Source organism: Diplotaxodon limnothrissa, linkage group LG19 (genome assembly GCF_057381915.1).
Source record: "Diplotaxodon limnothrissa isolate DT_005_m linkage group LG19, D_limnothrissa_male_GT1.1, whole genome shotgun sequence".
Classification (NCBI taxonomy): Eukaryota; Metazoa; Chordata; class Actinopteri; order Cichliformes; family Cichlidae; genus Diplotaxodon; species Diplotaxodon limnothrissa.
In genome coordinates this window covers 22,678,774-22,693,977 of record NC_140614.1, presented here as the reverse complement: position 1 = coordinate 22,693,977, position 15,204 = coordinate 22,678,774, and the positions used below count along the sequence as shown (strand labels likewise).

At 40.5% G+C, this 15,204-nt stretch overlaps 2 protein-coding genes across 2 annotated transcripts; one reads left to right on the top strand and one right to left on the bottom strand.

Moving 5' to 3' along the window:
- Nucleotides 1-318: 318 nt before the first annotated feature.
- ptgr2 (prostaglandin reductase 2) lies at nucleotides 319-3,763 on the top strand. The gene is made up of 9 exons (XM_085342812.1): nucleotides 319-417; nucleotides 504-585; nucleotides 720-838; nucleotides 1,013-1,204; nucleotides 1,432-1,602; nucleotides 1,741-1,950; nucleotides 3,067-3,276; nucleotides 3,400-3,439; nucleotides 3,516-3,763. Exons 2-9 carry the CDS (start codon nucleotides 549-551, stop codon nucleotides 3,578-3,580), a joined length of 1,044 nt encoding a protein of 347 aa, XP_085198938.1. The 5' UTR covers nucleotides 319-417; nucleotides 504-548; the 3' UTR covers nucleotides 3,581-3,763.
- A 1,311-nt stretch (nucleotides 3,764-5,074) lies between these two features.
- On the bottom strand, nucleotides 5,075-13,233 carry tmem62 (transmembrane protein 62). The gene is made up of 14 exons (XM_085343274.1): nucleotides 13,103-13,233; nucleotides 12,741-12,945; nucleotides 12,332-12,443; nucleotides 12,058-12,195; nucleotides 11,589-11,634; nucleotides 11,060-11,201; nucleotides 10,714-10,838; nucleotides 10,289-10,411; nucleotides 10,035-10,190; nucleotides 9,784-9,943; nucleotides 9,321-9,519; nucleotides 9,030-9,125; nucleotides 8,678-8,796; nucleotides 5,075-7,857 (listed from the first exon to the last, which is right to left on the bottom strand). The coding sequence occupies exons 1-14, from the start codon at nucleotides 13,138-13,140 to the stop codon at nucleotides 7,537-7,539; spliced, it is 1,980 nt and encodes a 659-aa protein (XP_085199400.1). The 5' UTR covers nucleotides 13,141-13,233; the 3' UTR covers nucleotides 5,075-7,536.
- Nucleotides 13,234-15,204: the final 1,971 nt, after the last annotated feature.

The window sequence follows — 15,204 nt, the reverse complement described above, 5'->3', positions numbered from 1 at the left end:
ACCGTTTATGTCTTAACGGCTCAACGGCACCTAGTTTATCACGGTTTATCACAGGCAAGATAGTAAACCCCCGCTGCACCGGAACATCGGTTGAATAATGTCGCACTTTCATTCAGGTATCTCAAGTTAGAGCTTATATTATTTCAATATATACTGCATTAAAAAAAAAAAGAACGAATTACTAGCAAATCTAAATGTAGACAAAACTTCTAAAAAACACACAAAAAAATCCACCAACCCTAAGCAGTCAGCCTCGCGGGATTTAAACGAACACGGACTTGAGCAGCACGGAATTCTCTCGCTCTTGTGGTCGTGACTTTCTTCGTGGTCTCTGTTGACATTCTGCTAGCCTGCAAACTGATAACAAGAAATCTGTTCGGTAATATAAGCCGTTGGATATCTTCACGTGTTGCTACGGTAAAATACTTTGTCCACGTTGTTTTCTCTAACACTGTAACCGAGCCCACCGCTCACAGAAACTTGACGTTTGCTGCCTGTTTTAGTCATTGCTACAAACTCAACCTCGGTGCTCGCGATATTTCAGCGAGATGCAGGTGCAAAGAGTCGTTCTTAACTCACGACCAGGTGTGTAACATTTTTACTCTCCTCTTTTATCGTGTTCTGCACCTTGAGTTTTTAAGTCTTTAATACAGTAACTGATACTGCACCATTACTGCAATCACGTGGCTAGTGTTTACTCAACCTATTTTTGCATACAGGTAAAAACGGGGCGCCAGTTCCGGAAAATTTCCGCCTGGAGGAGATTACTTTAGCACCTGACCTGAAAGATGGGGAAGTTCTTGTTCGGACGCTTTATCTTTCAGTCGACCCTTACATGGTATTAACACAAACACATGACATTGATACAGCAACAGCAGGCATCAGTAATGACCTTTAGCATTTGCTGTCTGGAGTAATTAAACGTTGTAATTAAAATTAAAGACTACAGCACAGTAAAGTAACAACTTGTGTTTTGTTTTTTTAACTCCCACTAAAACTCTTTCCCTGTCAGCGATGTAGAATGAATGAGGACACCGGTGCTGATTACCTGACTCCATGGCAGATTTCCAAGTGTGTGGATGGTGGAGGTGTGGGACTGATTGATTCCAGCCGCTGCAATAATTTTGCTGCGGGAGATGTGGTCATTTCATTCAACTGGCCTTGGCAAACCCATGCTGTTATGACCGGAAGTGACTTACAGAAGGTCTCTGTTGCTGTGTGTCACCACTGTTTGGTGAACAGGGTCATATTTCCTCTTGCAGACAGGAAGAGGAAACCTGTCTTAATGATATGTACATAAAAAATTACACTGTGTTCTGCAAATGTGAAGGAACTGATTCATACCCTGTGTTTGCAAAACACACTGACTAAAAGCAGCTTACCTGCTACAGTATGTATGCTGATGTCACTCAGGTTTTGGTCTCTTTGCAGGTTGATCCACAGCTGGTTGATGGACATTTGTCCTACTTTTTGGGTGCAGTTGGAATAACAGGTCTCACTGCCTTACTGGGTATCAGAGAGAAGGGTCACATAACCAAAAGAGCCAATCACACGATGGTAGTAAGCGGCGCAGCTGGTGCTTGTGGCTCCATAGCTGGACAGGTAAATGCAACAAGTACCAGATAGTTTAATGTCTACAAAATACACTAAACTATCTGAGATGTTGGAAAAATTACTTCCATAAAATTGTAGATCTATTGCTCTGCTTGTTTTTTTTGTTTTGTTTTGTTTTTTCCCCAGATTGGCAGGTTGGATGGATGTGTGAGAGTGGTGGGGATCTGTGGTTCTGATGAGAAGTGTAAAGCTATAGTGGAAGATTTAGGTTTCTCCACAGCCATCAACTATCACCTGGAAGATGTCCCGACAAGGCTTAAGGAGAGCTGTCCTGATGGCATTGATGTTTACTTTGACAACGTAGGGGGTGCCATTAGTGATGCTGTTATAGCACAGGTACTACATAATTTTCATCCGGATGGATGAACTACTTGATTAAATGTTCTTTGTTATGAACAGTTATGCCCAAAACTATTCATACCCTTGTTGAATTTTGAGGGGGGGGGGGGTTGTTTGTGTGGTTTGTTTATTTTGTTTTTTTGGGCAGATCAAACAAAAAAAAATCCTTATGTAAGTCTCTCTTGAAAAGACATTTTAAACCTCAATGAGAATTTTATTTTTTATCTCTTATTTGCAACTATAGGGTTCTTAATCCAAATGAGCTTTTGCAAAGGCTAGGTGAGTTTTGTATGCCTGTAACTGAGGAGTGGTCTTCCTTGCCTGACCATAAAGACTCCCATCCCCCTTGTAAAATTTTCTCTGCAGTGTCTGTTTTGAGAACCATGAAAACTGGAGTTGCTGGTATTCTGCAGAATATCCTTGGTTTTGTTGTGTGGGTTACAGTTGGCCTGCTGTGAGCTGAGGTGTCCCCTTAGGTATTCTAACGGAGCCTTTTCCATTCTTGATGGTGTGGAATACATTGTTAACAATGCTCTTTTCTGGCATCAGGAACTTTGAGTCACTTGGATATGGTTTTGTAGCCTATGGCATTCTCACGCGCATTTAAAACACATGACCGGAGATCCACACCTAATTCTTTCTTCTTACATTCTGGCAGATGTCCTAGTACTGACCATGAACTGAGAGTGTTTATACCAATTCACTTCAATTTATAGCCCCCAGGAATGCTTTAGAAATCAACATGGCTTGGATTTGTTTAAAATTGTAGAGACATCTGGAAAATACTGAGTGTACTCAAATACTGCACAGTAAACAACAATTGGCTTAATAGTGAGGCAGGTATTAATCATTTTGGAAAGGGTTAAAAATGCATCTGGAAACTTCCATCACAACTATATTTTGCTGAATATCGGCAAAATATAACCAGCCAAGCTTTTATGTCGAAGAGACTCATAAAGGAATGAATTTTTCATAGGGGGATGAATCATTTTTGGGAAGTAAACGGTTTGTGCTGTAAAAGAATAGTGTTGGACGTGATGGCTGTAGGTGTAACAGTGAGTGTTTTGTGTGCTGTAAGCTCAACTTGACACATCGACTTGCACTCATCTCCAGATGAACAACGGCAGCCACATAATCCTGTGTGGTCAGATCTCACAGTATAACAAGGATGTGCCATATCCACCACCTCTGAGCGAGGAGACTCAGAAGAACCTGCAAAGTAAAAATATCACCCGGGAACGTTTTACGGTGCTAAACTATATGAGCAAAGCAGACGCTGCCCTGTGTGAGCTGAGCCAGTGGATTAAATCAGGTCGAATCAAGGTACAGAGGAAATGGTGATGCTGTGTGGTTCACTGTATGGTTCACTGTATAAGCACCTTTGCAAATTGCACACTTCATCTTTGTCTTTGTTTTCATCGCTTTAATCTTGCTTTCACTCTTCAGGTTCTGGAAACTGTGGTGAATGGTATAGAGAATATGGGAGGTATTTATGAATTTCAACATTTTTGTAATTGTATAAGTTGTTGTGGGCAGTTTCATTTTTTTTCCTTTTCTTGCAGATGCATTTTGCTCTATGATGAAAGGCGGAAACATTGGCAAGCAAATCATAAAAATATCCCACTGAAGAAAATCACCAGTGTTTCCAGTGGAGGCTGCGCTCTCACCACTCACCATGGGAAATTAACCTTACTGCTGCCTGTTATCTCTGCCATTAAGTTACTTAATGAGCTGCAGTCAAAATATTGCGCTGATTAACCGAGGCCAGCTAATTGCAACTGAATTATAAATAATAAAATCTAGCAATCGAACAAGTCTTCAGTTTTTAATAAGAGTTTGTTTAGTCTTTTGGAAATTGGTGCAGCAGTGAAAGAAATGTAGAGCAGTGTTGCAGTACTGATACATGATATTAACTTAAAAATCATAGTCTCTTAACGGTGCCGATGTGGGATAAAACCTGGAAATTCTCTGCTTTAGTATAGCAAAATTAGCAGGGCTTTTTCTGTTTTACTCAAAGTTACTGGGTACACTCAGGTCATAATGGGATGGGCATGATCAGTAGCTATACTTGGGTAGGCTAAATGAAGAACATATCCTCCATACCATTACACCACCATCACTAGCATTAACCACTGAACCATCTATACTTTCATGGTGTTCAGGCCAAAGTCTGACCCCCAAATGTTCTAGTAGAAGTTGAGATTTAACAGACCAGGTAACATTTTTCTAATCTGTTGTCCAGTTTTGGGCAGTAGAAAATAAATTAATAACATTATTTGTTGATGCCATCAGTTTTAAGCCACCCCTCATTTCTTCATATTTTGCTAGGAAAGTGGGAAATAAGTGGTTTCCAATATAGTGTGTTTGAGATCAGTGTCATGCTGAAAAATGAAGCCGTTGCTATCAGATGCTTTCCAGGTGGTATTGCATGGTGGATCAAATTCTGACTCTTTATTTCTATGTTCGTAGTTGCATTAATTTTAACAAGATATCCAACAACACTGGTTGAAATGCAGCTTGAAACCATGATGGGGCTTTCACTGTGTTTTACTGATGGCTGTAGAGACACTGACCTTCTCACGAAATGATTATTTAAACCAAAAATGCCAAATATTACTTTATAACACCAATCACTGCACAGATTTTCACTTTGGTACTTGTGTAATTTGCATACATCAACCTTTTCTCAGTTTTCCTTCTTAAAGGATGGATTCTTTCAGCCCTTCCACCAAGACCGTTTCTGAAAATGGCCTTTCGCGTTTCACATAAATGAATGTTGTGAATGAATTGTGTTCTTCCAGCAGGTTGCTAGTAACAAAGTGTCTAAAGATGTGTTCAGCTCTAAGGAATGGACTGAGAATGAATAAAACCTTATAAAAACCTTCAGAAAGCCTAGAGAACTATTGCTCAAGCCCACTTTAAAAATGACAAAAACACATGTTGGACACAAAACATAAATAAGGGTTGGCTCAAGGGTTTTTTCCATTACTGCATACAGTATGTTTTTTAAATCTGTCTTTTTCACTGTTTTGCCTCCGTGTTCCCTTCTGTGTAACATCATTTGGAAATGAATGAATCTATACAAAGTTATTTACTATAATGAACATTTTTATTTCACAGCACTAGAAACCATTAATAAAATAAAATAGTGGTCGGCTCTAATTTCAGTTGTCACAAGAAAAATATGTGGCAGGTGTAAAATCCTCATCTATTCAATCATATGCTTCAGTGTTTGAACACATTACAATATACTCCTTGTAAGAGCTGAAATGGTTGTGGAGGCATTGTCAGTTTTTCTTGTGTAAAGTACAGAACAATCACATCCAGACTCATTATTAACCATAATCATTTAGTGGCATTAAACTAATAAACCCGTCTTTTAATAAAAACACAGTTCTGATGCTTTGTTCAAAAACAAAACAAAACAAAAAACATTCCCATGCATAATTTTAAAGTGAGAGTGAAATGCAGCACAGTCATGATTCATCCATATTCATTCAACACTGCCTCCTTGTGGACAGATTACACAGCTTAACTGAGGTACTGAGCATGATTAGAGAAGAAATCCCTAATAACAAAAGTCCATAATTTCTAAATATCCATCTGTTTCCTGTTTGTACACTTGGTGGTTCTCCTATACAAATGAAGACTTGTCTGTGCAGAAAGGGGTGGAAAAAGTAATTAAACCACTGTTATCAAGACGGCACATACTTTCATTTATTTAGTGTCTGGCAGCTGTTCTAGTATTAAACCATGAGGGTCAGATCCCCACAGTTCTTGCTGTGTATGGCTGAGGATAAAAAAAGAAAATAAAACACTTAATGTGTCTTTCAACACATTTCTGTACTTCAGATGAGTTCTTGTAGAATCCAGGCGACTGCTACTGTTGAGTAGAAAGGACTGAAAGACTTAGTTTACAGTTCCCACAGATTAGCAATCTGAGCAACATAGAGAAAACATGTTTGTACGCGCACACACACGCGCACACACACACACACACGCGCGCCGATCAGTTCAGCGTTCCCCAATATTTTCACGGACCGGCCTTTAAGGTGTCGCGGATAAATACAACAAAATAAAACTAGTACTGGTACCAGAAAAAAAGAAGATTTATTCATAACACACGTGAAAAGACCCAGGAAAACCGAGTTAACGATAAAAACGATAACAAAAATAACGCTGAAAACCGATAAAAACCCTGAAAACCATACATTTCACACCTGAGCCTCAACCCTCGCGGCCCGGTACCAAACGACTCACGGACCGGTACCGGTCCGAGGCCCAGGGGTTGGGGACCGCTGAGTTAGATCGACTTCAAACACCAGGAATGCTCTAAAATCTTTTCAACCACACTCATCCTGACAATGAAGAATACTTTCCAGTGCAGATTTAAAACACCAGTGGGGAGAAATAAAAATCACACAATAGAATAAGAATGAATAAATTAAAAAAAAAAAACAGCATAGCGCTGGCTCATCTCATTTCACCAAAGCTATTAAAACATTCATTTCGTTTTTTAGCCACCACACATTTGGATTGTTTAATGCGGGTTTAGTTTACTGAGCTACTCTAGGAGTACAAAAACATTGTCCTGAAGTACTACTTGGACCAGCTTTTTGTTCAATTGCTCACATTCCTGAGAAACAAACAGCTGCTTTCTGTAGTCATGTTTAAAGGAACATGAAAAAAGTGGAGGCGGCTTCTCTGTGTTTTGGTAAAGACTGGCGTTAAAGTTTTGATATGAATATTCCAATGTGAACATTGAACAGTACTGGCAGTTGTTTAACTTGAAAACTAGCAGTCATAAACCTCTTGTACACACATCAGCTACAGTACTTGATTAATTTGTACTTCCCTTCATGTGATTATCTGTAATTGTGTGTAAAATTTACTTGAGAATACGATCGTCTAGGTTCCACTACTGGCGTGACCTTCACAAGATGTAAAAGGAAAAGGATATAGCATACAAAAGGTGGTTCAATCCTTTCTTATGCACCGAGTTGTTATCAGAAGGTAACCACAAGGATCATTTTGGCACATCCAGCCTTCGTTAGCGTATGAAAATGGGTTTAAAGAGAAAAGAAGAAAAGGAAAGGTGAAATCTTTCTTATTCATCCTTTGGCAGTGGTGAAGTGGCATTTTGGCCAAGGCAACACTTCCAAAAAGTGCTAAATCTCAAGTAAATGACTCAGCTTAAACCACAGGAGAATACAACTCTAATACAGTATACTGTCAACAGCAGCATACGTTGGACTAGTCTGTCACATAGCTCAGATTGGCTAATTTACCCTTTAGTATCAAAGGTATTTTTTGATTGGTTTTTTTACACTGTACACATTGCTATGAATATGGCCAGAAATGTGCTCGCCGGTGATTTACAACAACATGCATATTAAGTAAACAACACTATCTAGAAACAGGATAGTGAGTGATGTACTGTGAAGTGGCTTCGGATAGAGGAAAGAAAGAAAGGAAGGGGCTGCTTTGCAGGGAAAACTGAGGCTTGCGCCGTGGATAGAGACAGCAAAATATATCTGAGAGTCAGGCTTGAGGGGAAGCAGCGGCGGTACCGTGCAATTACTGTCAAGAGGGAGAGACGCTCTTGCTTGTGTCACGAATGAGAGAGGCGGGGCTTGTCCAGGCGCGGTAGACCAATAGCAGGCTGAGCCCTAACGCCCACGTGCGCACAGGAGACAGGAAAAAGGCCATGGGGCCATAGGTCTCCAGGAGGAAGTAGCAGGAATGGGCCTGCCAGGTGAGGAGGAGCAGCATGAATAGGTGAATAGCCAGAGTCCTCCAGCGGCAGCCCGGCCGCAGGAAGTGGGATCGGAAGGTGTTGCCACGGCAACGGTGGTGGAGGCTCCAGCAGAGATAAGAAGTGAGGGGCATGTTGAAGAAGAGGAGCTGGCAGAGAGGAAAGGAGTTTAGTTGATGCGAACAGAACATGCATTTATAAATGAAGCAGTACCCACAGGTTATATCATAGCTTCTAGCTTTAGAGAGGGAATGTTGTAATTCCCCCACACATCTGCATGCTTTGTCCTTCCTCTTTCTGGTTCATGAAGGGTGTAACAGATGAGTCTTTAGAGGAAATATGTTGCCACTCTACTAATTGTTTAAAAAGGACCTTATAGCTACCATTCTCTCTCTTCTCCCCAGCAGGCAAGTTTGTTTAAGCTTGACTTTGGGTTTAATTTTCTTTCTGCCACTTTCTGCCAGATTTTGCCACTGTATATTTACTTTCAGTTTAAATAAAGAATTTTCAGTTCTCTTTAACTCCATTATTTGCGACATTGCCCAATTATGTCTGACCTTTGATCCAGTTCGTGGCAATATGACCCAACCAGTGATTTTTTCCATCCTAAAGAGTTTGTTTTCAGGAATCATGATCATTATTATTATTATTATTATTAAGTACTTTAGGGGAACTTCTGAAATGCTCCCTTCATTTCCATGTCACTGATTTATTTTTCTACAGGTCCTGACCAAGCTTTCCACCTCTAAGGGTGCCACAGTGTTGACAAGCTGTTAGTTTTTCCTATCCAACAGTCAGTGCTGGGCAGGAAGTTCACAGTTCCTAAGAGTTGCTGAAAACAAAATTAATTTAAATGTAAAGCAAATATGTTCAGTAACAGTCTACAGCTGGACATATAACATGTATGCACAGAATCACAGAGAGGCTAATGTGTCCAAAACAAGGAGGGAAAAAATTCAATGTTCTTACTTGAACAACTCCAACCACATAGGTGAGACTGCCCTCTAGGAAATGTCCATCAATGAATACTCCAAAGGCAAAGCAGGCCCCACTGTGGCCATCAATCAGCTCTCCTATGAACCACGGGCCTGAAGGAAGAGAGGAATGGATTACAGCAACATAGGAGAGATTACTGGGTAATCTTGTAAAAACCAGATGTTATTTGTACATTGCTTTGTACAAACTTCAAATCTGGCAATCACAAACAACTCTATTGTTTATTACACATGACAGATACAGTGTAGAATGGCAGATAAAATAAAATTTTTGACAAAGAGGATGGAAAAAGTTAAATGGGAATAAGGCACAGCATTAAACTCACCTAAGGCCGTGCACAGGTTGAACAGTAGCAGAGAGTAGTAGAAAGTGTCTATTTTACTGACCAAGCGGAGTGACATACACACTTGAGAGGTCAATCCTGTAGACATAATGAAATACCAAACATCTATGATTGCGCACAGTGCAGAAAGACTTCTTATAGTGTGCATTTTAAAAGCTGACATTGACATCCTTATTGAGAACCCTGTCTGTGTCTCAAGTTCAGTGCGACTGAACCTGAACAGTCTGTTACATTATGGTGTATTTATCTGAAGGTTAGTCAGAGACAGCTCACCTCTGCCCGAGAGAATAGGCATAAACCTGAAGGCCATGAGAACACCGATATTCAGCAGCATCATGAATATAAAGGCCACACGACCCAGGACGTAGTGATCTGTGAGGAGGATGAAAGACTGCACGAAGCCGAAGGTAGGAGTCAGATCGCCCTCCAGAGTAAAGTGCTGCTCCCGCACTGATGACCGGCCTGCCGCGTCCTGACTCACATGCACATGTAGAAAGACAAGAAGTTCTTAGTTTTTAGAGAAAGGTAGGAGCATTTTTTTAAAAGTATGAGAGTACAACAAACCCCGAGCCACCAGTGGGTGTTTTCTAGCTACAATTCCCAGACAGCAAATCTAATACAGCTATTCATAATTCAACAAAGGAAAACAAATCTTCTTAATCTAATAAAAGACCCATGAAATATTCAAAAGTCTCAGAACACAATAAAGTGGAAGATAAATGAATGTTGCACCGACCTCCACTTTAACTCTGATTGTATGCAGTCCTGTGAGGTAAAGAGATGGATCCCATAGCAGAACATAAAGGGGGCCTCCAGCAGAGTGACCTTTCCCCAGTGGTTCCCCATCTACACTCACATGCACCGCAGTGATCGGGGCCTCTGAGAAGGCCAAGATCCTTCAGAAAAGGAATTCTTAAATATTAGAAATTGAAATTCATTTCCACTGGAACATAAGAAAACAGAAAATTCAACGCATAGACAAAACACCTGATGTGCGTCGACCTTCGTATCCGACCCAGTGCCTCCACCCCTGGGTGCAGATATTGTGCATCCTTGGGGTTCGTGATGAGCACTGCAGGCCACTGCTCAAACCTCAGATCAGAGAAACTCAGCAGGTCATGGTCAAAGGCCAGAACTCTGTACCTGTAGAAAGATGTTAGAAAAATATGGGCGATAATACGACAGAAACAGAAATACAAGTAAGAAAATTACTGTTAGAAACACCTATTGAATATAAACACCTGCGATTGTCCATCCAGTCGCCCAGCTCCAGCTCCAGAGTGCCTTGGGGATGCCGGCTGTGCAGCACAGGCATGAGGCCACCCAGAGTGTGCAGATGGCCGCACAGATATGCAACTGCAGATCTTAACACAAAAACGTAGAAATTTTAGTTAGACTTGTTAAGTGTCTGCAAACAGAGGCAGTTGAAGATGTACGATACTTTACTCCACAGCATGAATTTGAAACATGCAGCCAGTCAAAATGCTTCTTACTTTTGTTTTTTATCATTCTAAGACTGAGACACAATTTTAGCTTGCAGCCAAAAGGAGGAGGTTGCTGAATGTTTGCACCATGACGTGATGGAAAAAAGGTTTCATTTCCTCAGCTCACCCTTAAAATAAAAATAGGAAGAAAAAAAAGATTCAAAATCGGGGATTGTTCTTGCCTCATCATGTCTCGTACTCCTGAAGAAGGAGAGACGATGGTGGAGGTGGTGTAATGGCCAAACCAGATCGACTGGTTGCTTTTCAGACTCTCAGCTCTGAACGTGTCCAGCAAGTCCATTTGAGTCTGTCAGATATGACAAAAAAACTTCATGTTTATGAAAACTGACAGCTAAGCAGATACTTTCGTTATTGCTACTCAGAAACTAAAACACTGTGCGTTTACCGTTTTCTTTCCTGTTTTCTTTACCGTTTGTTGGACCACATTTTCTAACAGAGGTCCTTCAAGAACTGGGCTCTTTCTAAAGATCTCAGAATTGTTCATGAAGAGATGTTGCACAAACTCACCTGGTTGAGAATACCAAAGAAATTGTACGGCCTCTTGGGGCCTGGAGTCAGGGTGGCATCCACACAGACAAAGGAGTAGTTGCCAAAGGGGGTCGTGTGAACGTAGTGGAAAGAGCCTACTTTCTGATTGGCTGAGTATTTCCTAGAATAAAAATTGAGAAACGTTACACATGAGCATCAAGCTACTGTACAGCATAAAACAGATTTTTTTTAAATAAATAAATAAATGCGATCTTTAAAGAATATCGGGAAGATTAAAGACCAGCCAGCGCTAACAGAAGCATCACCAATGTCACATAAAACATGAAAAGAAAAAAAAGAAAAAAAAGAAACAGCGTGTTCGTGTAGGTCCTGCTTCTATTTTTGTCGTCAGGATGTTCACATAGCTGAACTATTAATGGAAAACAAGTCTGCAACTATACTGGTTTAAGGGCGTCAAATGCCACAGCATACTCCAATCAGCTTTCTCTTGTTGCTGTGAAATGCAGTAAGGGGCTATCCTGGCCATTTACTGGTACTTTGTACTAACCTGTAATAATTGGTGGTGCTGTCCAGTGAAATAATGTTGAAAGCATCTGTGAGGAAAAATGAAATAACTGTGAGATTAAGCAGTGTACAAGCTGTATGGGAGTTGACCGATGAACTATTCTTGTACTGTATTGTAACAAAGAAAAATCTCCCTTTACTAAAGGACCCACAGATAAACATCCGGGAAACACATCAGCAGCTGTAATCAGCAGCAGAATAGTTGTCAGAGCCACTGCAGATCCAATGAACAGCTTTCCCTTTTTTTGACAGTTACAAATTCAGGGTGTCTTGTTTCACATCCAGTCACAGACAAAGGGAAGGGGAGGGGTAGAACCACTTCCTGTGGGATGCTCCATGGATTCTTCTGAAAATCTTAGCTGTACACTCGGCACACTGAAGATGTTTCAGCTGAATCAGTGAGCCTTGAGAAACCATAGTAATTTTTTTTTTAAAGTGCCATGGTTAATCACCGTGATTTCCGCGGATGTCAATCCACTTGGTGCGCTCCATTACACGTGACCTCTTTAGGATGTTGTGGTACGCCTGCCACTCCACCTCGTGCTGGAGGGATCCCACCTTACTCTCTGTTTTAGCATCAGTCAGATCCCCTGGGGTAAAGGAAAAAAGGAGGAAATCTCTGTAAGCAAACTGTCATCTGATGGCAATGCACGAACTTGAGCCACACCCAATCAGTCATATTATAATGCAAAGAATTTAACAGGAACTAGTTAGAGATCACTGTACCTGTTGCAAGCACAAGAGCTGGTTTGATCACCTCTATGGTGTCGGTGCAGAACTTTTCAAAGTCTGGGATGCGCCTTGGGTCATGAAATCGACTAATGTGAATATCGGACACCTTGAATTACACACACACACACACACACAAATGGAGGTGAGGGGTAAAGGCAAATATTTTAAATGGGGCTCTGTGACATTTTCAGCTCTTGTGGTATAAAGGCTATAGAACAAGAGTCTGGCTCAGAGTTGCTGTGTTTCTGTGTTGAAACACCTTTTCACCCAACATCGGAGCACTTCTGTGGACACTGACCCCTTTCTGTCAATCATTCAGAGCTTAACCCTAACACAAAGTCAAACGCCTGTATTGTATACACACTAGATGTAAATAATCACTACAGACGGAATAATAGCCCACCTGTACAAACCAGAATATATTGTTCAAGTGTTCGCCGGGAAATGGTGGAGAACTCCCCTTAGATTCAGCTTCATCACCGACAGTCGGGTGCTGAACGCTCCGTTTAGGGTGCCAAGCCGTGTCATAGCTGTCCAGCACCCAGGAGGTGATGCACGCCAGGGCCAGTCCGAGGATAACCAGTGCACCAAACAGCTTCAGCATCCTCCTGTAGTGGCGAGAAAGGGGGGCTAGCTGCCGCTGTCTATCCCGGACAGAAAAAAAGCTAGCTACTGGTGGAAACAGCTAAGGGCACGAATCACACTAACATTAACTACAGATATAACAGACAACTGAGCTACATGGCTAAGAGCTAAGGCTCAGACCGTTTCTGTCGCTGCCATCGCGGCCACACGGGATGCATTGAAGTGCGTGGTTCATTCACAGCTCCGTTCAGCTGCCTTCGGAGGCGGAGGAGGTAGCACGGCAGGTTAGCCAGCAGCTAGCTTCCTGCCTACCAGCTACCAACACAGCTCTGACCGGGTGGAAGGGGGGACGTCACCAACAATGACGAGGCAGCGTTATGACAGACAGAGCTCCCACTCTGACATTGTTTTTCAGAGCTCGGTAATGCTAACACACCTGCCATCGCGAGGACTTTCGGGAACACCAAAGCAATTGTCAACTTCGGGTTTTTGTAATCATTTATTCTCCAAAACCATTTTTAAAAAAGGAAATAATTAAAGCTTTCGCACAGTTTTTAACTATGCCATTTGATATACGGAACTGCAAACGCTTGACAGGAACTGGCTGATATTTGAAAGATGAATAAATGAATAAATAGACAGATGAATAGATGAATACATTTATTTTAAAGATAGAAAAAAGGAAAGGACCCTTCACTTTATATTTTTTTCTGTCTTTTTCTGTGGGGCGGGATTTTGTAAAAAAAAAAAAATCCAGCTCGAGCATCAAAGATACAATTTTTTTTAAAGCATTTTTCAGTATTTATTTTCCACATCTTTGCTCAGATACACCCATTATATAATAATTCAGAATGTTACAAAGGCAATAGATCAAACCCTTGTGAGGTAATAAAACATTTCTGATCATTTTATCAATCGTGACATGGCAACAGGGTTTAAGTTAGAGTATCAGGGTTGCAAAAAATGACTCGCCTGAATGGATATATCCTTTTATTTGTAGATTATGACATATTTGCGACAAATAAATACTCGGGACCACAAAACTGTTGTTAATATAATAATATTTTGTATTTTTTTAATATGCATTTCTTATGTTAATGTTATATGATAGCAGGGTTGCAAATCAGCACTAGTATTAGTGTTTTATCAGAAAAAGATATTATCTGTGGAATTTAATGATCTGTGAAAGTCAAGGATGTATTTATGTAAATAAAAGGACAGAAACTCTGAAATGAGTTTGTCTTCTTTTGATAACATGGGCAATGGGTTTGCAGTTAGAGTGACACACTCAGTCTTCAGAAATCACTGGAAAAAGACAAAATACGTCAAAGAGGACTGACCTTTGGTCAACCCATGGTGCTAGCACATGACTCAACCATGTCACTTCTTCTTTGTCAGGTTGTCTCCCTGTTTTCGTCTCTTCCTCCTCCAGGCTAAATAGGTTTTGGTAACTGAGATGCATATATGTTGTGAATGGTTTCCTTTTAAAAAAAATATGCTGATAGTAAATGGTTTGATATTTCTAAATGAGATCTTCTCAGAGGTTCTCAAAGGCCATTTTGTATTTTTAAATAATGTTTTTCAAACCAACAATAGGTTTACGTTTTGTCTCAGGAATGGTGTATTTACACAGCAAATGCATACTTTAGTATTTATGAATTCATTATTTTCAAATTATGGCTGGGACAGAAAATGTCCTGCAATCGTATGTTGACCCAGATATCTGCAAATAGGAGGATACTTATGGCTGTGGCTGATGTTTATCTGATGTTCCACAGCACTTTTGTGCGGGCTAAATTCTCAAAAATAGTGTGACAAAGAGCTTAAAGGCTTTAAAAAATACTGAGAATTCTTTGATCCCCTGACAGAAAAGAAAGAATAAATAACAAAAATAAAATGAATGAGAGTACACATTAAAAGAAAGTAAGTCAAAGTAATCATTGGAATAAACCTAGTAAAACTGCTGTTCAGTTACAGTGCATTGCATGATGCCAATGACTAATCTCAAATGTAATTGAATCAAAGCTGTGCAAAACAGGAAATTATTAAGACTCGGTTTCCAAACAAATTAAACCTTCAGCTGTGCTGAATATACACTGTATAACAATTGTTCCACACCAATGCACCGTAGTGGTGCAGGGAAAATAGGGTGCACAGTGTGCACAGAGCGTGCTAGATAGAATCAAACAGAAATAACTATATTGCAATCTTGCAGTTTTTTCTGCAGATGGAGCTATATTACAGTAATCTTGCATATCTTTTCACTGGATATTTTATTTTTA

Bases quoted from the DNA above. Each gene is read 5' to 3' on its own strand.
- tmem62 (XM_085343274.1), bottom strand. From the start codon at position 13,140: ATGCATCCCGTGTGGCCGCGATGGCAGCGACAGAAACG. The intron at 11,635-12,057 runs GTGATTAACCAT...TTTTCCTCACAG, and splicing joins TGACATCCGCGGAAATCACG to ATGCTTTCAACATTATTTCA. The intron at 10,191-10,288 runs GTGTTTATATTC...ATCTTTCTACAG, and splicing joins GACTGGATGGACAATCGCAG to GTACAGAGTTCTGGCCTTTG.
- ptgr2 (XM_085342812.1), top strand. From the start codon at position 549: ATGCAGGTGCAAAGAGTCGTTCTTAACTCACGACCAG. The intron at 1,205-1,431 runs GTCTCTGTTGCT...GTCTCTTTGCAG, and splicing joins CCGGAAGTGACTTACAGAAG to GTTGATCCACAGCTGGTTGA. The intron at 1,951-3,066 runs GTACTACATAAT...ACTCATCTCCAG, and splicing joins GTGATGCTGTTATAGCACAG to ATGAACAACGGCAGCCACAT.